This window comes from Haliaeetus leucocephalus, unplaced genomic scaffold, assembly GCF_000737465.1.
Source record: "Haliaeetus leucocephalus isolate CR32 unplaced genomic scaffold, Haliaeetus_leucocephalus-4.0 Scaffold848, whole genome shotgun sequence".
Taxonomy (NCBI): domain Eukaryota; kingdom Metazoa; phylum Chordata; class Aves; order Accipitriformes; family Accipitridae; genus Haliaeetus; species Haliaeetus leucocephalus.
This window is the reverse complement of record NW_010973284.1, coordinates 18,415,452-18,441,669: the sequence shown is the minus strand read 5'-3', so window position 1 is coordinate 18,441,669 and position 26,218 is coordinate 18,415,452. Positions and strand designations below refer to the sequence as shown.

General features: G+C 36.3%; 1 protein-coding gene across 1 annotated transcript in view; it reads left to right on the top strand.

The window, feature by feature from the left end:
• Positions 1-9,143: 9,143 nt before the first annotated feature.
• The window catches only part of DPYD (dihydropyrimidine dehydrogenase), a 342,314-nt gene continuing 325,239 nt past the window's right edge, over positions 9,144-26,218 (top strand). Inside the window, exons 1-2 of the mRNA XM_010582763.1 lie at positions 9,144-9,161; positions 9,402-9,512. Of these exons, the coding sequence (XP_010581065.1) occupies positions 9,144-9,161; positions 9,402-9,512 (129 nt within the window). The remainder of the gene's footprint in view (positions 9,162-9,401; positions 9,513-26,218) is intronic.

Sequence of the window (26,218 nt, the reverse complement as noted above, 5' to 3'; positions counted from 1 at the left end):
TCAGCAGAAATAAAGTTTGGCTTAATAAGTAAAAGAGTTGGAAAATAATACTACTACATATAACACCCTTTATAAAGTATTTTAAAAATAAGTTTTCTGTATAAGCATGTGACAAAGTATGATAGATCAGAATCCAAATGTTTGCTGGCATGTTTTTAGATTGGGCAGCCTAATTTGATTATCCTATTTTTTTAAGAGTATCACCTCTGCCTCCGGGCCACATATTTAGCAGTATTTAATGTCAGTAAGATTTAAAAATCAAAATTGTTGAATAAGAGCAAAGAACTCCAAGGAATTGCTTTGTATTCCCCATTATTGATATATGTTCCACTGTCATCTATAACGCATGTGATGCCCTATGAATTTACAGAATGTCACATTTCTTTGCTTAAAGGTGTCAACATAGGATCACTGTGTGCTTCTGCAAAAGAAGACAATGACATGTTAAAAGGAAGAGGAAAACTTGGCAACAGTTTCCTCTTGCCTTACTTGCATGGGCTGTCAAATTTTGTTGTTTGAAGATTGGCTGTGTTATTTTTTCAATTATCAGACGTTTAATAATATTTTAATATGTGACTTCACACATCAAACCCTTACTGTTTATAGTATATAATTAACAAATTCTTCGTATTTCCATTTTCCTTCTACATGCTGATTTTTTTTTTCCTTTTTGATTAGGATGCTGTGATGTATACACAAAGTTACTAGAAAATCAATAGTTCCATCGTCAGTTTTGTATTTTACCATTGTATTAAACAGTTGCTACTGAAACGTTTGTAGAAGTTTGCACATTAGTTGCATATGAGTAAGTTTATTTGTTGCTTCTTAATGTTGCAACAGATTTAGAAAGTCAGTACTGATAGATAGTTGGCATGTTCTTGGAACAAATATAAATGTTCACGTGTTTCAAGCACTGAATGTACTAGATGTTTTAGGTGTATATTGTTGCTCTCATCCTCGTATTTCAGGTTCATTCATCGGACTTTGAAAATCACCTTTTAACAAAGTTCAGAAGATTGCTTTGCTCAGCTGAAGTTAGTTCAGCTGATTTTGCTAATGTTTAAACTTAAAGCACTAATAACATTTAATGCTAATTTCTCTCCTATGATCAAAAGTCAGTAGAGCATTCATTTTTCATTAACTGACATGTCTCTAATGCAAGTTTGGGTTTTGGCTAAGCAAACACCTGCAATTGAGGGTTCAGTAGAGAGGTTCAGTTATGGGGAGACAGTGGCCTGTTTTTGGTTTTGGCACCAAATTTATCTCCAAAGGCAACTGAGCTTGCTTTCTCATTCAATCTGTTTGTCTTCCTGCAGAAAAATAGAAGTGAGCTGTAAATGTATGTGTATGATAATGATCCTTTTTGCTGTGAGATATTCATTAAATGACTGTCTGTATAAGTGAGCAGTTACAAATGTTATTTAGTATTTCTCATGTAACAGGGCAATTTGGTGCACAAGCGATCGAGGCATAGATAAATATAGTGAGGAAACCAAAAACTTCTGTTATACCTGCGATGCAAACCTAAATATTTTATGAAGCTTTAAGTTTTGATTTGTAAAGAAGGAAGATATTTTTATTAGGAAGATGAAAAAAGGTAACTTTGAGTGTAGTGGGTTTCATAGTCTGTGGAGACCATGCATGTGCTTACTTTTAAAGTAACAGGAGTCAAGAATCAAGGCTGTGACATGAATTGCTCTGGGTTTTTTTGCACTTAGCCACTTGGTTGAATGATTAAGACTGTCCAGTTAGAGAGAAAATCGGTTAAAATGTTAAATGTAGGTGTGGAAGGATAGCTGCACCAAACTTTAAACCATTCTATTTTTAAAGGCTGTAAATTAAATAATATTTTAGTCAACAAAATGAATGCATAATAGTGAATTCAACTTTGAGTACATCCATGAGATCTGTGCACAGCTACGCCTTTTCTGAATTCGTTGTGTTCACCCTAATAGATTTTGATGTAGTGTATTGTTTATAGTGTGAAAACATGATGTTGTCACAGAGTAGGGTGTTCCTGGGGAAGCCTCAGATCTGAGAACTTTATCTTATGGTATGGTGGAGTTTGAGCCTGCTTTAAGCTATTTGGCTTTTAAGGTATACACGCTTGTGTTAAGTATGTGAATAATTCACTGAATGCTGGGTTACTACTTGGGTACTTAAAGTTAAGCACGGAGGGTGAGTATTCACTTGAGTTTTCCCTGTGAGGGTCAAGGTGCTTCTGCAGAGATCAGTTGTGTCAAGGAGGTAGCATGCAGAGTTTCTAGCAGCATATTTTACCACCCAGAGCTCTTCCAATAGAGGAGTGGTTGGTATCTATGGGAAGCAAGTAACACTTTTCTTTTTCAGTAGACCTTTTAGAATTTACAGTAATATCTAGCATAAATGCATTGCTGAGGTAGAGAAATCAAGCTCTTAATCTGAAAGTTAACGTGTCAACAAAATTAGGTAAACCATGTTTAGGGTTGTGTAATTTTGCTACTTTGTTAATCTGTAATGCATTAACTTTGCTTATGTAACAGAAAATGCATGAAGTATACCACACTTTTGTTAATATAGACATATTCCTGACTTTTGTGGGAGTGATTTAGAAGACTGCTCGTTTTGCTAAGAGGCAGTATTTACATACTGCAGGGAAATCTGAGGACCATGAAAATCTATAGTGGTAAAACTGTTCTGGAAATCCCACTTTCTAAGTATCTAGTAATGGATCTAGGACTACACCTCTAGGATACCGGTATGCTATGATATTATTACAGGATAAAGAATAGTCTTACTCTCACTAAATATTAGAGGCTGTGTAAGGAGTGCAAGAAGACAGAAAGGTGTTTATAGCATATAGCAGCAGTCTGTCTTATGGGGAAATATAAAGCTATGTGGAAGTGTAAAGATGAAGATGTAGTACTTAAGCGCTATGCTAACAGCAGTGACGTGTCAGTGCACAGCTAGAATATGCTTACTACAAGATCATCCACTGGCCTTTGAGTTCTTGCTCCTTTTTGAGGCTCTGAGCTTGTGTGGCTTAGAGAAGAAATAAGCCTTGTGATTAAAAGTTGAGTCTTTTCCCAGCTGCGTTTGAGCTCCCCCCCCCCCCCCCCCCGCCCCCCATATGCGTACCAGGATTCAGGCACCCATATGCGCACTAGGATTTAGGGTCAGGCCCCAGTCCCCGGAGCCTGTTGGCTTCTCAGCCTCTGTCTCACAGGAGGCTGCAGCGCTGCTGCTCTTCTGGTACATTTCCTAGTCACAGGCTGGCTGTCACTCCACAGAAATAGAGCCCCATCTTCCAGCTCTCTGGACCTTGAGGACTCTGGTTTGAAGATTTCATAATAATGTCAATTACCGGTTCTCGGGCATGGATGCAGAGGGTCACCTGGAGAGCTTATCCGAGACATGAGAGGGTTGCGGCTTGTCACGCTATGATATACTGTAATATAAATGAGTTTGCAGTCGGCTTGTGACTTTGCTCACATGTGCAGCCGTTTGTCTCAGTAACAGAAAACATATCTGGTAATATAAAAAAATAATTCTTTGGGGGTTTCCCCTCTGAGTCCCATGCTGTCTGGCATGCTTTCTGCTTCTAGAATTGGGTTCTCCAAAGGCTGACTACACTATTCCTCTGACATCTGCGGTCATTTCATGTTTCATCAAGCTTTCTCTGGCCTTTGTCGCCTCACAATTAAACCAGGCTTGAAATACTATGAAAGCACAGTCTTTTCTCCTTTTGAAATTTTTTGATGAATTCCTAAGGTGTATTATCAGCCAGGTTATATAAATTGTTTGTAAAGATTCTCATCAGTTCAGATCCCCTGTAAGGAAATACACATTTGACACAACTGTCAATTTATGACATATTCTATCATACATAAGCATGAGGGAGAAATTTTTCCCATATTCCTTCAATAATGAAAAATAATATAGAGCTAGCTTTGGAAGACATGACTTAGATACTTTTTTTTTGAAATCTTGTTTATCTTTTAGTGTTACAAACTCTTCCTAGGACTAGAAATTGCTCTTGCTCATTTGGTAATGAACCTTCCACTTGTAATAGTGAGGGACTTTACATGGTGTTTGAAGTGCTGCATCTAACTGTGAGTGCTTCATGCAGCTTTGCAAAAGGCAGAGTAGATGTGAGAAGGAAAATGTGAACTTGGCAGTTCAAAAAAGATATTAATAGATTGAGTTCAAGCCTTAGTCATCCTTTTCTTAACTGACATGATTTTTAAACAATACTCATTATTCTGGGTCATCTAATCTCATGAAAACAAACACTTCTAGCTTTAGTTCTTTGGTCTTTGACTGACTAACAATAATAAAATTAGTTTCATGTTCAGCTATACTAGAAAATATCAGGGGAAAAACCCCAGGTACTTGTTTCTGTCAGTGAATTAACACTTGCATAGCTTTGAAATTAATTGTTTAATATGCTCATTACTCTTAGAAAAAAGAAATATGTTCTCATTATGTTCACTTGGTGAACATACATATCTTGCAATACATTTAACATTACTTGCTGTGAGGGAGATTACAACTCTTTTTAAGGAAATTGGGTAGATTAATGGAATGGGATGGGTTAAATTGCTCTCCACATGCATTCCCTAGCATGCCTAGCCTACTCCTGAATTTTAATTGAGAGAGATATGTATATATAACAATATTTATACATATATATAAAAAATGTAAAAGAGTTTAGCTGAGGATAGTCTGTGAAGCAACTGGAGTAAAACAGGATATAACCTCTGTATTGCAGGGGCTGGGTTAGGTAAATATGCTGTATGCTAAAACAAAGTGAATAACACACGGACCACATTTTGCGCCCATAATCATAGCCAGTATGTGAACAGTTGCATTTTCAGCAGCTTCATTGTGACTGTATGCGTATTGATCTGTGGTGAACTTCAGCCGGCGTTTTGGGGCCATTCATAAGAAACTTCCCGAACAAGCTAGAGAAAGTGGACAGAATCCATGGAAAGAGCAAATTATTACTTTGTCTTATTAAGAAGCCTATACAGTTTTAATAACGCAACCTGTGACGGAGCCTGAAGAGGGTTTTTCTGATCCTTATTCTGGCTTTGAATTACCAGTAACAAAGGTGAGAATTACTAAGGACTAAGTACTCCTGGTGCAGCTGATTGGTTTTAATAGTAGTTTTTCCAGAAGCAGAGTAATCTTAACTGTGGAATTTTTACCAAATTTCCTGTTTCGAATGAGAGGTAAGGTCCACATAACCAGGACACCTTGCTAAGGCTGTTACTTTGGGGGAAAAAAAAAAAAAAAAGAAAAAAGCTGAAGACTTCAAAGCTTAGTGCTTTAAAGAAAAGCTTTCAGAATTTGGAGTGATGTCATGTATTTTACAAAGACAATGCTAGACTAGCAGGACTTTTTGATGACTGCCTTGAAGTTACTGCAGTCCCACCTATGATGTAAATTGTACTTTTTTTTCTTAACACCATCCCCTCTCTGCCTGCACCCCTGCCCTGGTTGGTGTTGGAGCGTTCTTAATAAGCATAGTGCTCCCATAACTTTATATTTTATTTTGCTGAATAGGCATTTAGTTAAAAATCAGATTTAATTGCAATAGCTTCATAAGATTTCAGCTAAAAGGGTGGCTTTATGAGATGGGAATAAAAGGAGTGTGACACTTTTAATGAAATTAAAAATGAAATTGAATTTGTATACCAGAAATTTATGTTGGATCACTGCAGAGCATGTGCCAAACTTGTCTTGATTTACCCCAAAATGCTGTGTCAGAAACAGGACTCCCAAATGCAGAATGTGTCCTATCCCAAATAACTGCCTTGAAATCACTTATTTGGACTAATATTAATTCAAATTCTTGGTAAATTACTCACTGTAATATAACATGCTGTTTTAAAACTTTTACAGCCTTTTCATTAATAGAAGATAGTGAAGATTAGAGCTAGTATTTTTTTACGCAGACTTCTTAATCATAGCCTTTAAAGTAGAAGCTAAGCAATAAATATCTAATTAATATCTTATGGCAAGTTTATTCTCAGAAGCTACGTTACTGTGTTGGCACAGATCAACATAACCATTTATCACTAAATTCTCAAAATTTAAAAATTGTAGCTATCACGCATGCTAGTCATTCTCAATGTACATTACATATGAGTAGTTCATAGCATTTTAGGATACTTGCAACCTAAATCAATACGTATTAGTCATAAAGAATATGTTCCCTTCTAGAAGAGGATGTATTAGGGAATTAAACAATTCTTTAATATTTTTTAGCTTATAATAATCTTTGTCTTTTAAAAGACATAAGAGAAATCATTGTCATGGGTTATTAAACGAATTCCTTAAGGTAGTTGTATTTGAGGGAGTCATCTGCAATATGTATTGAGTTGTGTTCAGTAGAGACAGACCACTTGGCTTTCTTCCCAAAAAGATCTTCAAAATTAATCTATGGAAATAATGAAAGAAAGTGTAATACTTTCGTGGTTCCCATAATCATTGGTGTTGTGCAAAGCCACAGGCTTAATTCTACTATGCATGTTGTGCGGCTGTGCCACAAGTGTGTACTCAACGTGGGCTGAATTTACTTCTGTGTACTTACTCATAGCGTTATTTCTTTCTCCATCAATGTAGTACGTAAATAGTTTTCTACAGAATACAGCAGCGTTATATTCTGATTTGCAGCCATTAATGATAATGGATTTATACCTACTTTGTTTTTAATGAAATAAATGTGGCCATTTATGTAAACCACTAAATATATAATTCATAGGTTTCCCCATTACTATACAAGTAGCATCTTAATGTGAAATCCAAAGCTCATAGTACTCTGAAAAGTGATGTATTATGTACCCACATCCTCCATTGGGGAACTTGAGTCTTGCCCTTTCAACATCTGGAGAGATCAAACAACAGCTCATCTAGCAAGAATGAGAATTTATGTAGCAGAATAAGCATGGGATTGGGACAAGCAAGATCACAGATGCCCAAATAATTCTCCTCACCAATGAGCTTTCCCCCGGTCAGATGGCCAGTGTCTTTGAGAGATTGGGGGTCCTAGGCTTCCTTTCTTGCATGTCCAAGGGGGTTTATTTTTGTTTAGCTGGGTGCATACATGAAGTGTTAGTGGCAACACTCCCTCTAGAACTTTCTTCTCAGTGATTTTCCACTTACTGGCTCACCTACCTGAATTTATTTGTTAAATTTACTAAATGTCTGACTAGCCATAAGCTGCGGAAAACCAACCAGGGAACTGAAATGAATAGGAAGAAAACACCCTCACTAATTTTTCTTTCTGACAGTTTAACAGACCCCAAAGCATTTACATTACTTTCCCATTTAGGCAGTTAAATTCTGAGCTGTTCTTAAACACCAGGGACCTCTAGCTAGAACAGCCACCTTGGTCAGCAATCCAAGATTTAGGCAGATAGTATTTTATTTACGTAGTGGGAATATAAGCAATTTTTATATTGTATATGTGATTTAGTATGTTCTGTGCCAGTTTTATTTCAGATTTAATTCTGGGACATGCTGCGCTACGTAGTCCTTTTGGATTTCTGCAACTGTTGCGCTTGGAGCCATGCTCCTGCTGCAGAATTCCAACAGGAGCAAACATATGGGGATTCTTCCGTCCTTGGCTTGCCCCACCATTTGTTCCATGTTTTAAACCAACTGATGCTGTACCTAGTGGAGTACATCTGTTACAGTTTATTACTAGAAATTTGCAATTCATTTCAGTGTGCTAAAATAATTATAATATTCATGGCCAAGAATACTGCGTTAAGCAATTACAAAAGAGAGTAGGCAAAATTTTTCTAAAGTGTTTGTGTGATTCAGGACCTACTGCCCAGTTTGGGTGATTTGGGCACTCAACAGTCTATCACCAATGAGTCAGATGTGCTCTGACAGTTGAGTTCAATCATCCTGAGAAATTAAAGTAGCAACTGAGATGCTGTAAGTGACATTGTTTATGTGAATGTCCCTGCTCTGTTTTAATTGAGAAGGAAATAAATTAGCATAACCCACCACTGAATGTATTTGGTTGCCACATCTTGCCTGAGGTACCCAGCTGGGGAACACCCAGAAATGGAGAAGAGTCTTTACTGCTGGAATTGCAGAGGCACATCTGATAACATCCTCTAACTCTTCCTGAAAGTCAACAGCATGTAGGCTGCTAAATAATCTATACCTTTTTGAATGTTGTACCCCACTTTTTTGTCTCTCTGCTTCAGGCAAGCTGGGAGTTACTACATTGGGCTATGTTGTTATTTGCAGGTAAAATTTTCAAGTAGGTGAGATTTCTGTTTTGTGGGAAAAATGGATTACTGACCAGTCCAGAGTAAGTATTAAATAGTTGATAAGAAAGTGACCCTGTTGCATTAAAAAAAAAAAGTCCCCATAAACAGCACAATAAAATCTTAATACAACAGATAACTACTTCATCATTATCACCCACTCAAGCAGACTTTTAAAATAAGGAAGCATCCTGATCATCATCATCAAGTTCAGTCTCCATTTCTGAAGTCAGTCTCGCACATCTTTGACATATATTAACAAAATAAGCATACCATATTCACCACAGTGGAGAAGTATAGTGCTAAAGTCAAGTTTTTTTAAAGGAAAACTTACTGACAAAACCAATTCCAGGAGTTACAACCAAAAATATGGCTCTTTTTGTTCTCTATCACAGACCTGAGTCTGGATCTGTTGTTTGCACTTTGTTCACATTATACCTTGAATTAAATGAGATCAGTTTTGCTATGGAAACCTGTCATTCACCTGATTTGAAAAAGAGCTTGGGTTCCAAAAAGCTGATTTAATTTTTCAAGTTACACTAGCATAATGAAAGACATTACAAACTTCATTCTGCCTGTGTCATCAGACCACCACTGGCACTTGAAAATACGGCTGTATTCCCAACATTTGTTTGTGTCCTTGCAAATTAAAGCATTGTAAGAGAAATGAAGTTAACTCATCAGCTCACTAGGCATAAAGGCAGGGTGCTGTGAAGGGGAAGTTGGAATTTATACTGAAATGATGAAACATCCAGAAATAACCCAGATCCTTTAAAATATTTTTGCTTGTTTTGCTTTACGAGTGTTACTTGGAGTGATACAATGAAGCAGAATTATGTGTTTCTATATGCCCTACATAACAAACTTCCGGGAATGGAAACGATTATCATGGTGACTAAATATAATTCTGTTTTCTAGCAGTCCTAGAAATGTCTTTAAATATTCATAATCTAAGTGGTGCGGACAATACAAATCTAAACAAATTAGTATGAAGCTGGGATATAATGTTGAGTAATTGTGTTTTGTTTTTGCATAGCACTGTAAATAGGTGTGTGAGGTGTGATTTAAGAGACTTTGAAATTTTTGGGAAATTTTATCTATATTTTAAAATTTCCTGTTCTCTTTCTACAGAACATTCTGGCTTTAAATCCCCGAAAACAGACACATGCAACTCTTCATTCAACTGCAGCAAAGAAGCAAATCAAGAAGCAATGGAAAAGGAATTCTGACAAAAGCTGTTCAGTAAGTGCATGTTTATTATTGCATCTGGAACATGCAATAAATCATTGAGGCTGAAATCTGAGTTGTGTGAAAAATTAAATTTGAATTTCCTGTGTTGTTCAGTAGCGAAATTTGGCCCCTAGTTCTGTTCCTGTAGATACAAAGTTACTTTGCGATCAGCTATGTACTCTTCAGAACCCAGTACATGCCATACTTTTTTCCTTTTTGGTGATTTAGTAAGCCTTTGATGCAACTTTTTCCCCTTTTGTTATGGAGTCTGATCCGTTTCAAGTATCAAGCAATATCACAGCTGGCTCACCACCTCCCGAGCCTGTTAGAGCCTCTTGCTGTCCCTGGGTAGCCAGCGTCAGCTGCCTCTTCTGCCACTTGCTCCTTTTCTTTCTGTTTTCCAAGAGTAACACTGGGTAGAGCAGCACTTCACTATCCTTTCTGAGACTTTTAAAGGTCATTTTATTTCAGTACAGAAATAGGGGAACCCATCACATGTACCTATTTTATGTACATATATAAGTATATATAGAACTATCTATATATGGACTATATATACATGACCATATTTATATGTTACATATAAATACATAAAGATTAGATTAAAACATGGCTCTGGATTTTAAATTTTGTGCATTGTATTTTTCAGGAAATAGGTCATTTTAGAATAAATATTTTTTCATTATAGACTATATTCTTCAGTATTTCTGCCATTAGATATCATCGTTTTCTCTCTAGGTATATGAATTCCTAGTCTCAGTGTGATATTTGACTAATCCTATAGACTTAGTTGTCTCTTTGATCTCTTGTCTGATTAGAAAGTTTGTAGTGTTTTTACTGTCTTCGTACAGATTTTCTTAGATAATCCTCTAAATTTAGAAGAGTTTTAGGTGGACTACTACTTATACATCTGCAAACTATTTCCTTTGTGGGTATAATGTTATGGTGTATTTTCATAGTGTTATCAAAACACCTTCTCTCACTAAGTAGGAAAATTCAGGTTTGATAGTTGATACTCATTTATAATTAAAAAAACCCCAAATCCAACAAAACACAAACCAAAACAAAAACCCCACAAAGTTCCTCAGTTTCTCGAAATCATGAAATCCAGTAAGACCAACAAATATTTTCTGGGAGGAGCAACCCAGGGTATCCTTAGCATTTCAGCCATACTGTAGTATAGTTTCCCATTTTATAGCATTGATTATAAGAATCTCTCTCTTACTATAGCTAATATTCCTATTTTCTTATTTATTGGCTTAGACATTGTTATAATAAGTGGAAACTAATGTACATGAAAAGCTTCTGTTTGTGAACAGGGATGATTATTTTGGGATGTCTGATGCAGTTATTGCCCACAACTATTTTTTCCTGTTGTACAGGTGGTTGAGCTGCTCAGCAAGCGGCTCCTGGACAGCTGCAGTTTATACTGTTATGTTTTCAGGTGACCTGAAATCAATACTGGGCTGTAAACTCCTCTGTTTTCAGAAAGTGTTTATTAGGAAGCCCAGGTATCCATGCAGCAGGGCAGCTAGTTATCTGTGTAGTAACCTGATTAGCTGTTCCAATGTAAATTATCCTAGTTAGTTAAACATCAAACTATAGCGTACACATATGTTTCTTTCTAGTGGGTGTGTTAACACACATTTTCTAAATCTACTATGCTTTTTCACTCTTGGTTGTCTCTCAGCTTTTCCTCATATCAGCCTTGTTTGATTTTTCTATTCAGTTTATTTGTAAAATGTTTGCTATTTGAAGGGTTTGCTGTTAATTGTGAAAGTTTTTTCTAGAAAGCTTCCTAGAAATTGTCTCTCTTCCCACGTTCCTGCTTTTAGCTGTGTGTGCGTGCTTCATGGTGTCCCAAATGTTCTTGGATCCCCAAGGTCTGAGCTTCAGACCCGATTTTGGGTTCATCGCTAGGTTGTGTGCCTTGGCTGGATTTTCATTTGAAAGAAATTCTGAACATTGTCAAATATTGCAGGATGATGTTTTGGCATGGGTTTACAATCTAATAAACAACTTGGTTTTATAGTTCTGCATTACTGCATGGAGATCTGTGCAGTTAAGACCCTGCACTGAGATCTGCTCATGTGTTGCAGCTTAGAGGGTTAAAGGTTAGAGATAAGCAAATAGGTTTATCTGTACATGTACACACCTTCATCACAGATAGTTATTGTACTGTATGTTATGAATTATTTGGTAGAAATGTCACATTATTTAGTTTGAAAGTCATGATAAGAAATGTAAAATGCTGGAAGAAACTGTAAAGGGGTAGTCCTTATTTTTAGGCCAGTAATGGTCCTAGTTTTTAGAACTGTCAAACTTTTCTTTACTCAGAAATATGAAGCTTACTTTTACTGTGTAAGATTTACCACACAGCTCACTATTCTGGTGGAAAAAGCCCTACAAAACTAAAAACATCAAACCCAAACATTTGTCTGGCATCCCCTTACATTAAAGGCGTTAGGAAAAAATGAGAGACTTTTTACATTCTGCAGGTCATTGTTGTTGAGTGGTTTTGATAAACAAAGAAAACGAAGTGATAGAATCCTTTCCTAGCCTTCTTAGAATAAGAAAGCTAATGTGCGAAAGGATACATTGAGCACAACTTTTTGTTACGATCTAAAAAGCCATTGGCAGTAACATTTAGGCTGGCTATTAAACAGGTCAAGCTCTATTTGAAGTCTATAGGAAGTATACTTGTTTGCATTTCCTCGAAACCTGAATTTGGCTTTTAGCTTTGGTTTCTTTTAAAGCTGTACTGATGCTGCCTTTGCAGAATTACTGTTGGAGGGAAGGTGGGAGTATGAAAATACAAAACTAATAAAATTAACAGCCCTCAAAACTCTGAACAAAAGCTGCATCTGCTGAGGCATGCATACAGTGACTTTGTAATGTCTAATACACTTCCAGATGGCAGACTTACATATTTCCTCAGAATAATTACACAAGTGAAATTTTAACTCCTAGCCTGCTCTGAGACACTTTGGGTTGCCCATTAAATGAGTTCTGAAGTGGAAACTGAGTGTCAATATCTTTCCTCATCATTAGAAAAGCATTCTCCTAAAGGAAGGTTCAATTATGCTTTCAATGAGTGCTGTTGTTTATTTTCTGTGCTAGCAACCGAATTTTGATGTAAAAATGATTTATAGCTGTAGGTACAAGATCAGTTGCTTTTCCTTCAGAAATTTTAACTCAGAGATTTATATCACAGTACGTAAACTATTACTAAATCACCCTCAGTAACAGTGCTAAACCTAAGCATCAACACTCTGGTTTCTTCCGAGTCATCCTGAAAGGTGGTATAAACAGATGCCACTAGTCAGTCTGGGGAAACAAAGGTTTCTGTTGGTCAGAAGAAATTAAAAGTAGAAGAGTTTTGAGATAGCTATACTAATAATAAATCTTGGAGAAGGAAGCAAAATTTAGATCACATTAGGTCATCAATTTACAGATAAAACTAAAGCAAAGGAATGAACTGTGGAAGCTGTGAGGACTTTGATTTCAGGGGTTTTCTAGGTACTTCAGGATTCTTTAGACATCTGATCTATGTTTTGATTTATGGTTTCCAACTCTCTATAATTCCATTTCTGTATGTATTTTATGCTTGCTGATATTTAGATCATGAACTAGATGGGCACACATTGTGTGCATTTGCGTTGCATCCAGCATACTGAATTCTTTGCTTTATGAATAGGGTTTCTAAGCATTATGGGACAAGTTCTGCTTTTACCTTGTAAACATCTGGGTTTGTCGTTTTAATGAAATTCACCTCTGGAATTTTTACAAATTCACTTGTCACTGGAGAACTCAGTAGGATATTGTATCCAGCCTTTTTTTGTAATGAAACCTTGGAGGTACCTACTAAGGATACGTGAGAAGGTGATATAAACCCACCTATGTATTCAGATATTCTTCAGTTTCTGCATTTAGAAATGATAATAATAATTGTTCCAGATGGAAGAGTTGGAAGTATTTCAACAAGACAAGAAAGGTGAAAAGGAAATGAGGTTTAAATTGGTTTGTAGTTAATTGCCATAGCCTGTAACAGTATTGATTTTCTGGCAGTGGTAGCATTGTTCTTTGTCCTTACATTTGCTAAGCCCGATCAGCATTGTACAAGAGCCTCTCTTCCTTGAAAAAAATGATTTTTAAGCTCAGCTGTTTTTTTGCAGGGGCATCACTTTCGGGCAAGAGTCTTTAACTGTTCTATAGTTCTTTCCAGCCATTAGAGAGAACCAAATTCTTCACCTTGTCTTTTTCTTTGCAACATTAAGGTGCAACTACCAGATTGCTCTGTGCTAATGGTGGAGAGCGAGATCTGCAATTCATTGCAAGGTGTAACAGATCACACTGCTCTTTAAATGCAGAGGACAAGGTTACTCCCTTAAAACAGTAGTAATAAGAGTTTGCTAGAACTTCAAACTGCTTTTTGCTTTCATAGTAGTTCTGTGGCTGTCACTGCTATATATGAACATCCATAAAAAGGAATTCTTATTTAAAAAGGTTTGTAAGTACCTCTTGGTGTACAAATGTCCAAGCCTGCATAGAAAAACCTGTAAATAAGATGATTCTTTCTCAGCTGTAATCAGTTTGTTACTCTAAGTATTGCCTTCCAGTGAGATGGAAAAATGCCATGTGATTTTTGTGCCCAATCATGTATCACAGTTACAGAATAATCAAGTTAGCAGTTCACAAATAACTGGGTTGAAGCAGAAATAGTGCAAACTGCAAACAAGTAGATATGAAACCCAGTTCACCCAAGGCCTGAAATCAGGAACCTTAATGAATAAATGCTTTTTCAGTGAATAATTTGGCCATTTCTAGACATGTATTGATGAAAGATTATATATTTATAAATAAAAAATAATCCCAAATATTGTAAAATAGAGAACACTCATTAGAGGAAATCAACTCAATTATCTTTATAATCTAAACGTATAGTTTACCTTTGCAAATATTTATTTGTGTCTTCATTGCATATGAATATGCAAGTTTAGCTCCTTTCTGAATGGATATACAATGGCAGATGTCTCTCTAATCGCTGCTCTATTCAAACATTAATTGGTAGAACATATGTAGAATTCTACTAGTCTGAATAGGTATAGGATAGCAGCAGTCTTTTTAATCACATCACTATTCAAGCACTAATTGGTGTGATGATTAAGGGACATTAGAGGGAGCACTTTGACATCTGATTCTTTGAACTGATGTCTGCTCGGGCTGCACTGTATTCATCATGGCCAGACTGATTTCTTAAATAAAACGCTCTGATTCCCAAATGTGGAAAATATTGCATTAGGATCTATTGAGGTGATTAGGGAATTTGAGAATTATTCTTTTATTTAACTAATGATTGACTGTATATGCACAAACTATTCATATGAATATTACATGAGTTACTGAGTATCAGAAAGAGCTGAGAAGTAACATCAAGAGATTTTCTCTTTTCTCGTAGTGTCAATAATTAAATATTAATACACATTTTAAAATGTACTAGTTTAATCATTTAGCAGTCAAATTCCTACTCATGCATTTTTTAGATTAACTAATTACTCCGCATTTTCTCGTATTGGTACCATATGCTGGCATTTATAACCATTTTACTGGAATAAAGTGGTTTACATGTTTATATATGATATCACTTATACTTGCTCTAAGAAATGCATATTATAATCCTTGAATTTTCTGTTTTATTTTAGTTTCAATGTATTAAGATATTTTCATTGGAATATCTCAACAGGTCCTAACTTGCCTGACTGCTACAAGTTAGTGCTTTTATGCACATTTTCTGTGTATCAAATTCTAAATACTAGCTGATGGCAAGTTATGCCAAATACTTTCTTAGTCCTCTGCAAAAGGTTCCTTCCTACCTTGTGGCTCTTCTGGAGTGCTATGCAAAACCACCTCTGACCTCTTAACTTCCTCTCTTCAGACTTCTTCAGTTTTGGTGTCCTTCAGATTTGATGCTGGATGATTCCACTTCTTACAGAGCAGCACTCACCAAAGATTTTCAGTTCCAGATGTATTTCTGAACTTAACGATTTCAAAACCAAATTGTCTCAGAGTTGCAAATTGTTTGGTTTTACACATACGTAAATGACAAAATCAAAAATGCTTGTCTGCCGCAAATGCTGAATTCTAGATAAGTCTGATCAACTCATTCCCCTTCATTAAACCTGAGTGTAGAGATAGGACCAGAAACAATCTTCACTGTTAACTTTCATTTTATGCTTAGGCTTATATTCTTTTAGATGTTGATTTCTATATGTGCACTTCCCTCTGGTTACTGGATGGAGATAAAGGTGCCTTCTTGTGTTGGTATATTGGAAAACAGAATAATAAATAACAAGAAGACTAGCTTCTCTTTTTTCAGCCCCTGTACTTCCACTTTTTTTTCTTTCGTAAACCATTGCCTATACCGAAACCAATACTGCTCTTTCACTCTTTCTTTTCCTCTCCTAGACTTTCTTCTTGTGTAGCGAAAGTCCCATCTCTGTTCTGTTTAGAAATCTATAAAATTAAAAATGATCATGAGCTTTAGGTTGAGAAATTGTAAGTGCTTGAACATTGTTTCTTGGAGAAACCTGTGTCATTGTTAGCCTGTTAGTAATTACTCACTTCAGATCTATTTATAGTGTCTAAATCCTGGAAGACATCTGCTCACTAGAAGTAAAAGGAGCTGAGAGACCAATTTTAGTGTGAAGGAAGTAGTATAGCTTGCTGAATGCTGTATTTTAAGCAGGGCTGATAGCACTGTCCAATATCAAGTTGCACCGAAGTGTTCGTTACAAGACCCTGCTTGTCTGCAACTTTGCCGTATATTTGGACAAAAATTTTCCACATACCAGTCCATCAATTCTTTTATGCATATTAAAAAATCAGTCATATATGGATATAAAAAAATGACTTGATTTAAGTATGAATGAAAAAGTCTGGCAGAAAAGCTTGGTTTTGATCTTTTAACCAATCCTGATAACATTATATTTAAAAAAACTAGCATCCTCATGCTTTGAACCAAGGATGTGTAACAGGCTGGGGATTAAAAAAGTATGTTGGTGCAACAGAACTGTCCAGAAGCTTTGAAAACCTGTTGTGTTTTTATCACCATGTACAGTCTTCAGGTGGAGAACAGTTAAATGCCTCATCACTCACTGCTCCTTTGCTTACAATATTCAGTATTCTTTGCTTACATTAGTGTCCTCGTTTCAGGACCTCCTAAATTTTTGGTGGTGCATCTCAGGAACGATTTGAGACTTTCATAATGATTTTTTTGTTGTTTTATGAACTGATACATTGTTTGAATATAGTGTTGAAAACAAACATAGTATCCCATCCAGTATTGATAATCAGAAATAATGTTTTTGGGATTCTTCAGTCTGCAAAGATGCTAGGTACTCCTTGGTACAAGAACCTTCTTTGTAACATGTGTGCTTCATATTGATGAAATGGGAACTGGTCCATCCTCTGGAACTGTAGCGTTGCCACGTTGAGGCATATTCCCTCTTAGTCTTTCTGGCTGTGTGCCTGTTCCAGCAGTTCCAGCTGTCTTCAGAAAGCTATATGTACGTGTTTTCTGCAGTCATTTCTTCCATCTCCAATCAGTCCTGTTTCATCAGCAAGTATCTGGAACAATTGCTCAGCAAAACTTTCTGTTCCCCTGTAGTATTGAGGCAGGACAACAACCTCCTGTTGCTTAATTGCTAGCTGAAGTGGAAGAGGTTTTCTATAGAGCTAAAGATCCTACCACATGCATTCCATTTGAAAATTGTCAAGTTGTAATTCATGTCTTTTTGTATTTTCCTTTAAAAAAATAAGTTGAAGATTTCTTGTTCATGTACGATGTGAGAGGAATGGTATTAACATTGCTAAATCAAGTAAACAAATTAAGAAGCATCCAAGTGACTATCTGTATAGCTGCCTTAAAGGATATGCACTATTCAGGAATGACAAACTTAAAGGTAAAGCATTTTATGTTAATAATGCAACAGACAATAAAAAGACAGCAAGGGTAAAACCGTACCTTTATGGATCAAAATCACTTTAGGGAAGGGTAATAAACTAGTTTCTAGTGTACTGAGAATATGCCACAGAGTCTCCACACAGCAGGTTTAAATTAGGCTATGGCTGTAAATAGAAATCAATCTAATCATAGAATCATAAAAATGTAGGTTTGGGAGGGATAGTGAGAGAATTTCTGGATTGGGACAGAATGAAATATAGCTAGACATTTCTTCACAGATATTTGAATAACCCACTTCTAAAGGCATATGATGTTGGAGAGTTCTCATTCTTGTTAGTGTTTAATCAATGCAACAGCAAGTTTTTCCTAAAATATACTCTATTTTATTTGTTGAAGATCAAACTGATGTCTTGTCTTTCTCCTCCTACTTGAAGAACAATTAATGATTGTTCCCTTTTTTGTATAAAATCTGTTATATTAGAAGATTCCTGTTAGATATCCTTCCAGTTCTCTATTTTCCTTCAACTCTTCTTTGCTGGTCATGTTTTCTGATAATGTTATTTTGGTGCTTTTCTTTGGATTTTCATTTTCCGCATCTTTCCCTAATTGTGATGATGAAAAATTACCCAATTTTTCAGCTGGGACCTAGCTAGCACCAAGTAGAATGAAATAATTTATTTGCCTCATGCACTCAACTGTCCCACGATGTGCTGTTCCTTCTGCAAGAGTGTTGGATTCTCTTGTATTCAATTTATGGCCTGAATTCTGACCCTTCAGTTTGTCTTGATTTTTAAATTCTTATCTTGCCTTTTAAAATGTTGAATATCTCCTCCTTCCCTGTTTCCCTTATTCTACCAAACATGATGTTGGTTGAAACCATTAGTACGTTCTTCTTTTTCAGCTATCCAAGTCACTGGGGTCCTGGATGAATCATGAAGCATCTTGATTCAGTTCCTTTTTCAGTGATAGAAAACTAGGGGTTGTTCTTCAGTAAGAAGAATGCACTCACTGGATATTTGTTTTATCTAGACTACATTTTCAATTGGCTTATGAAAATGTGGTGTGGAATACTTATAAAAAAAGTTTATTCAAGATTTGTCACATCTGCCACTTATGAGTCCATTCATCCTCTTAAGGACAGAAAATAAGATTGATTTAACTTTGTTTTTACATGCCCACGTTGGCTTTTTTTATATCACATTATAATTTTTCATAAATGTACTTAATTTTCTCTTCTAGGGGCTACAATTGCTATTTTCACTCCCTTTTTTTGTAAAGGGAAGCATTATGTCTGTCTCTTCTGGCCTTTTGGAACCCTAAGCCCTCAGAGTCTTTGGGTGCAATTGACAGTGATCCATGCATTGCTTCTGTTAGTTCCTTGATAACTCAGTGGTATATGAACTGCATCTGTCTGATTAAAAAAAATAATTCCCAAACCTCTTTTTCTCATAGCTAAGCCTGCAATCCCCTGTTCTTGCTAAAAATAATACTTTTAGTAATAGTTATGGCTATACCATGCCATCTTCATAAAGAGAGCAGGGAAGGCTGTAAATAATTCAGTTCACTTTGCATCATTTGTTATTTGCTCTCCTTTCCTGTATATAACCTGTACTTCTTTTTATTTTCATCTTACTTCTCATGTATATAGGACTATTTTCTTATTATGTTTTCTCTTCCTTGCTAATTGAAATTTGCTTGATGCCTTAGCTTTCTGATTTTATTCCTATAGTGCTTGTGCTGTAGAAATTTATATACTTAGGTATGTGTCATAGTTTCCCCGTTTTTGTGATTTTGATTTCCAGGCCATGGGGGAGACATGGTATGATCATAAAGGTCTGTTAAGTGGTGTGGGGTTTGTTTGTTTGTTTGTTTGTTTTCCTTTACACGGGAATAGTTTCCCTTTGTGCATTTCTGGTTTGCCCTCTCTCCTGCTTTCCTTTACTGATCAGTATATCTTTCAGAAGACATACCAACGTGAGCCTATTGAAATTATATTTTCTGAAGTTCACTGTCCTCATTCTGTTAACCTCACAACTATCTATACTTGGAATTGATTGTAATGCTATCAGAGAGGTAAGTCATTGTAAGACAGTTTGACTTTCTATATACAGCCTGGAAAACCACAGGTCCTGATAATGGTAGGGTGCATGTATTCTTTGTTGTGATAACTGACAGACTTTGTTAGTAACAGTCATTAAGTCAGAAACGCTAACAAAATTTTAAATAGTATCAACCCTTACTAATTCAGGTATCAATCTGAATGGACTTCAGCCTTAAACTTAGCAAATGGGGTAAGTCATAGAATAGATAATCACAGAACGTAACAAATGTCAAAAAACGTGTTGATGTGGCACTTCAGGGCATGATTTATTGGGCATGGTGGTGTTGGGTTGACGGTTGGACTTGATGATCTTAGAGGTCTTTTCCAAACCTAATGATTCTATTCTATTCTATTCTAATGTTCATCAAGCTTTTTTTTTTTAGTTAATTTATATTAAATTCTATAGAAGAATTACCAACATTTATTTTAGTATTTTATAAGACAAACTCAGAAGTTAAGAAAACTGTTTAGATCTCTGAACTGAACTAAACAGCTCAAAGACATGAATTTAGAGGAGATTGTTATTAATTCAAATATACAAAAGTTATTTGGAGTTTGCATCCCAACTTGTAAAGAAGAGTTTTAGACTAAACTGGAAAACAGCTTCAAAAAGAGTATTAAGAGTATGAGGATAACCCACAACGAATTGAAAAAAATGGGATTGATGGTTTGCCCATTGCAAACTTTGCAGGAAGTACAGAGGGAGAAGTGAGAGCTTTCAAAAGTCAAGTCACACTTGGTGAAAGAAATGAAAACAAATAGTAAACGATTATTCAGCTATATAAAACAAATAGTAAAAGGTCGTTAAGGTATCTAAGTTAAAAGAAAAAAAAGAACAAGGAAAGTGAGTGTGAAGATAGGATTAAACATCCTAGGTATTGTCTAAAACCTTTGTAAATCGTTGTCCTAGTTTCAGTAAAATGGGAGTAAAACAAGAGGTGGCTAATGGGCAGACAAGTGCAGAAATGGAATTTACCCCAGACAGGCCAGAAGGAAAAATGGAGGGTTTAATCTCTGAACTCAAAGGGACAGAAAAATGCCCGTAAAAGTATCATGGAAAAATTGACGTGTGAAATTACAGGTCTAAGAGTAAAGCAAGCTGTATGTTATGGTAATTGATTAAAGAATAGCCGATGCAGTTTCTGTATGTTAAAAGATGGAGAATTGATGGGCAACTATAACTCCGTCAGTCTCATATCAGCAGTATGTAAAACTTTGGAAACAAATGTTGAAGCAAAGATTTATTAAACGCGTTAAGGTAAATATAAGATGGAATAAGACATATTGGGCTTTATTGTTAGGGATAGATCATGACACACTGACAAGATTTTTTTTTTTTTTGCCAATTATTAATGAAGTATCATCTGCTTAGATTAGAATAGTAAATTGATAAGGGACTGGCTAGAAAGGAAATGAGAGTGAGTAGTGCTTAAAAAGAGCACTGAAGGATCAATCTTCAGATTCATACCATTTAATATTTTCATTAATGAGGTTGACATAAATATTAGGAGCATGTTACAATAAAGTCGACAGGCACTGTCAATACAGAAGGAACTAGAACATCATAAAGAACAGTGTGACACTGAAGTTTAGAATAAAATAAAAGGTAAGAATAAATTTAGTAGTGCAATTAGGAGGCTGTACAGCCAAGGGCTGAGGATAAGAATGACTAGGGGCTTAGTGGCTGGAATTAAGAGAGAAGATGATTTAGAAATACCAGCTGATCAGAGGGTGATGGTTCCATCAACTGGATGAGAAAATCTGAATGTGAAAGCAAGAGAGTAACTGATCATCCAAGTTATCACTTCCAGTCTCCTATATACTTTAATGTTTTGGACCATAGGTGTCTGACATAGCATGCTCAGTTATTGGATTGTCTTTCTGTGCCAGTTCCTACCTGTTAAAAAGGGATATTCATGGTATATAGAATAAATTGCTTTTACATCACTTCAGATATTGTAGTGATGTCATTGAAATGTTAATGGGGAAAAACAGTTCTGCCTTCAAGTAAGGTTTTGAATAGTGTGCAGTAAATAAGACTACACACTGAGCACAAATGTTGAAAGACTATTGATTAGGTGAGTGCTCTCTGTTCTGTCTTCTGAGTCAGGCAGCACTTCTGTCTAAAATAGCATATGATCATGTCATTAAAACTGGTGCTTTGCTGCATATGTGGGAAGGGGCCAAATCAAGTTTTGAAACAACAGACCTTTTTTAGGCATTTTTGAATTTAAGTGCTTGACTTCGCAATGCCTGTGTTTGTTTTATGGTGACTTGTATCATCTATGGGTTCTGCTGTGTTCTCCAACCAACTCTATGTACCTTTACTTTGGCCATTAATTTCTATAAACATTTCTTTGTGAGTGAGGTTAATAAATGGGGATTATGTACCTGAATATTATTTTCTGTCCTTCATTTACCTATGTTGATCGTTTGTCGTTTCTCTTTACTGCGTAACAATTTGTAGCTGAGAGATGTAGACGGCTGTTAAATACTTTTTAAGGTATGTGGTCTGATGCACCTTCTTTTCACTTGCTACTGATACTGTGCTATGCAGACATCAAACTAATTTGAGGCTGAATAAAAAATTCCCAAGTAATAACACTGATTTTGATGCCCTTCAGAAAGACACATGTTAACTGAACATTTTATCCATTCTGTGGGCCTCATCACAGGTTGGTCCTTAGCTAATTTATGTGGTTATCTTTTGCTTTAGCATTTCTATTTCTTGACTCCCCTTCCAGGACTCCTAATACACTTAAAGTTTCAGTCCCTTGGATAAGCATTATTTCCATCCCAAAATTAAAAAGACTTTTCTTTCTCAGAAGTTGCCATTGGCTGTTGGAAGGAGTCTTTCATTGCTGTGGAATAAAAAAGGACTGTCAGGGAAACTGAGTTGGTATCTGTCTTCTTGAAACTCAGTTTAGCTAATGCTGAATCATCAATACTTTGTAAAGTATGAACTTAATGAGCATTTGTTTCTAACTTTTGAAGATTGAGTCCAGCAAACTTTTGTTTTAAAAGAAATGAGGGTGGGGGGGAAGCTTCGCTTTCACCTCTGTCATATCTGAAGTCATTAGAAATAATAGACACTGAAAATCTTTTAAGATTGGATCTATAAGCTTTAGGAGCAAACTTCACTTCCTTTATAATTCCACTGCATTTTTGACAATTCTTGGACCATTTTTCCTGTCCTAGACAATCTAGAGGCTACCTGCTATCTTTTCTTTAGTGTAAAGCTTTCAGAAGCAACTTTTCAAGAGTATAAAAAGCCAAAGAATCTCAGCCAGTAGTGCATACACAGTAACTATTTAAGAGTTGGGTGAATTTAACACAAATTTTAATTGCATAAGAAATATTATTTACATTCTGTTTCTCAACGATTTTAACAGTAATAGTATTGGTGACCAGTAGTAACATATAAGCTGCACGTGTTTTACAGAGTGCATGAGAGACAAGGCGGCAGCATGCATCAGAGTATGTGGCTTTTTCTTGTGCTGGAAAAGCAGTCCTGTTGCTGGTGCTTTCTCTGAAGTTTTTCTTTCTCATTTATATTTTCCTCTGCATTTATGTGCTAGTAAACGGACAAACAATGTGAGAAGGAACTTGCATATATTTGTAGCAATAAGTCTGAAAAGCTCTGTTGCCACCAGGGCTCTAGAAAAGCTGTGGAGAGGTGCAGGGCGTTGCTAGGCAACACCGCATGGCCACAGATAGTATTTTTCTTTTAATTTATTTGTTCTTCAGTTTGAGTGTGTCCTGCTTGGAGCCATTTGGGTAATAGTTAAGGAAGCACATAGAAATCAGGGAGCTGCAGGAGTGGAATAAAGGAATGCAATATGAAAAAATAAGAAAGGAAAAGCCATGACACATAATGAAACAGACCAAGAGACATGAAATAATTAGTAAGGACTAGGGGAAAAAAGTAAGCAAGTGTGGGGAAACGGAACAGGAAAGGAAAAAACCCAAATAATGAAGAAAAAAAAAAAGAAAAGGAAAGATAGGGCACTACTGAAGAAAAATTAAATAATGAAAGCTCAAACAGTGTGTACACAAGGGAACCAGGGAAACTGCTGCATAAGAATAAGAATTAAAAATCGGAGATAAAAATGGCTTCATGAAGAAACAGGAGAAATTTGGTAATTATGTTAAAAGAATAATGATTTTTGTTTCTTCTTTGCAGCCACCCTGTTCTGTTTGCACATATGCAGTAGTAGTAGTGACACTCAGGAGCTGGGGACTGGTTAATAAGTCCAATATGTTTTCCAGAGAGGAAAAATAATTAAGAGTTTCAGTGTTATTTAGAAAATATTCAGTGTGTATGTTTGAAAATAGCATTTTCAAACTAGGTAATTGCATTTTATTGTAAAATGTGGATGATTATACTAAGGGTACTAGGTTAAGCTCTGGTTGCAGGGAGTGGAAGCCCTTCACTTGCAATAGTTGGAGCCACTTCTAGACTTGAGAGTAGCATAGCCATGTGAGGAAAATGCTGTGACAGAGCCAGCCCTGCTGAGAGACCCAATTTATTAGCTCAGGAACTGTGCTATCTAGCCCAAATGTCTTGAGCACTGTTTGTGGGACCTGAAGTAGACTAGTCCAAAGAGTGCTAAGCCTAGCTCATACCAAGGAGCCTTGCATTACACTTCTCTTCTGGTGAATCTTGGCTCCATATGTCCTTGCTTGCTTGGGAATTGCTGGGAAGGTGCTTGACTAGTGCTTTGGGGTATGCTTGTATTGCTCACCGCAGCTTGAACACAGCAATTTTTAAGACACTGACAAGAAGGAGAATACAGCACTCTGAGCTGTCTGAAGGCAGGCCAGAAGGTTTTGGGAGAAGAAAGCTATTTAGGCTGAGACGTGAAAGCTTCCAAAGGAGTAAAAACCTTACAAAGACGACAGTAAATGGGACACAGAACTGGAAGAGTGCATACTGCCATACTGCGGTATTGGGTTGTTAGATGCTCTTCTCTCTAAGGTGGTAAATGGACTTGAGACTTGAGGCTATGTATTTATCCTGGGTGGTTTTTTCAAGCTGCATGTGAATAAACAGCATTACAGCAGCTTTCTCCTAATGCTCTTTCTAATGTTCACTGTGAAAACAACTTTTGAATGCCCTGCTGACAAATGTAGCTACACATAAACCCTGTTAATTTCTGTGTATAGGAAAGTTCTCCTTCATATCATTTCTTACAGAAAAGAAAACAATACTGTTTATTCCCTTAAATTTGTATTGGGAGATTGTCAAGCTTATTAAACATGCATGGTATCTTATTCAAGGAAAATTACACTTATTTGAGCAGTTTTCACTCAGTTTTGATTATGTCTGTATGTCTGTAAATAGATGACACAACAGATGGTGACTACTTCGTAGGATCTGCAACCATTGTAATAGCCCCATACCTTTGATTTTCTGAATATTTTTTGAGAGAGAAAAAAAAATATTTTACAGCAACAGTGTTTGTACTGTCCTGCTTTGTTGTTCCCTCCCACCCCTCGAGACTTGATGTTTCACCTCCTTAGCAATGAGTAGAAGCTTTCAGTTTGACTAACTTGGCTTGATGCATGATATTGAAAGATATTTAATTGTGCTGACTGTTAAACAGTTTTGGCTCCCAGTGAACCAATTTAGTGGTTCTTTGTGCATTCTTATACATGCTTTCCAGTTTCATGGTTTTGGTTTTTGGGGTTTTTTTGGTATGCTTCCATTTGTCCACAGAGTCTGAGGTCACTGTCTTACTGTATGTGGACCTTATAGTGTTACAATAAGGTTTTAGATACCAGTCAGTGATGAACATAGTAAAGAATGCGTATAAATATAGTAGTCTTGTCACTATTTTTTTCTTTATAGTATTTTGAAAAAAAAAAAAGAAAATGACGGCAAGTTTTCCTCTGATATAGCTATTTTTGATGGCAATTAATATAAAATGTATTTAAATACTTGGCTTTCCTGAACATCTCAGTACAAGGACATGTCTTTTGAATCTCAAAGAAAAGGAGAAATTGCAGACTAGGGTTTTTTTCAGAACTATATGAATTGTCAACTCGGTTATATGTCTTCTCATGGCATGTCCTGCTATCATCTACAGTTACTTCAGAGTCAACATGTAGTTTAAAACATAAAAGCTGAGGTAACATTTTGTGGTGTTTGCATATGGCGTTCATATGCCACTCATATGAGATTCAGATTATTTTAAGTCAGATCATTCTTCAGTTTTTCGTAAGGAATGATAGTGATGGAAAATCTGATACAGAGTTCCAGTATGTAACACAACTGCACCAGGGTCTTGATAAAAGGGTTGTGCTCTACTGGCTGCAGCCTTTTTCCTAATGCTTATTCCTTTGACTCGCGTAGAGGGTTCTCAAGCAAACTTAATATTTCCAGTTATTCCTCTGGGAAAATCTAGTCTGAATTTCACATTTGGCCTTGTCTGTGGTAAGTACCCTCAACTGTCACATAAGGAAATTTGTTTCACTGCTAAGTCATCTATTCTGTGATGCTGATTTTCAGGGAACACAGTAATCCAGAACAGAAGCACATATACTCTTTCCTTGGTAATTCACCAAGTCAGAGGGTGGGATCTTGTTGTGGTTTAACCCCAGATGGCAACTAAGCCCCACACAGCCGCTTGCTCAATCCCCCCCGGTGGGATG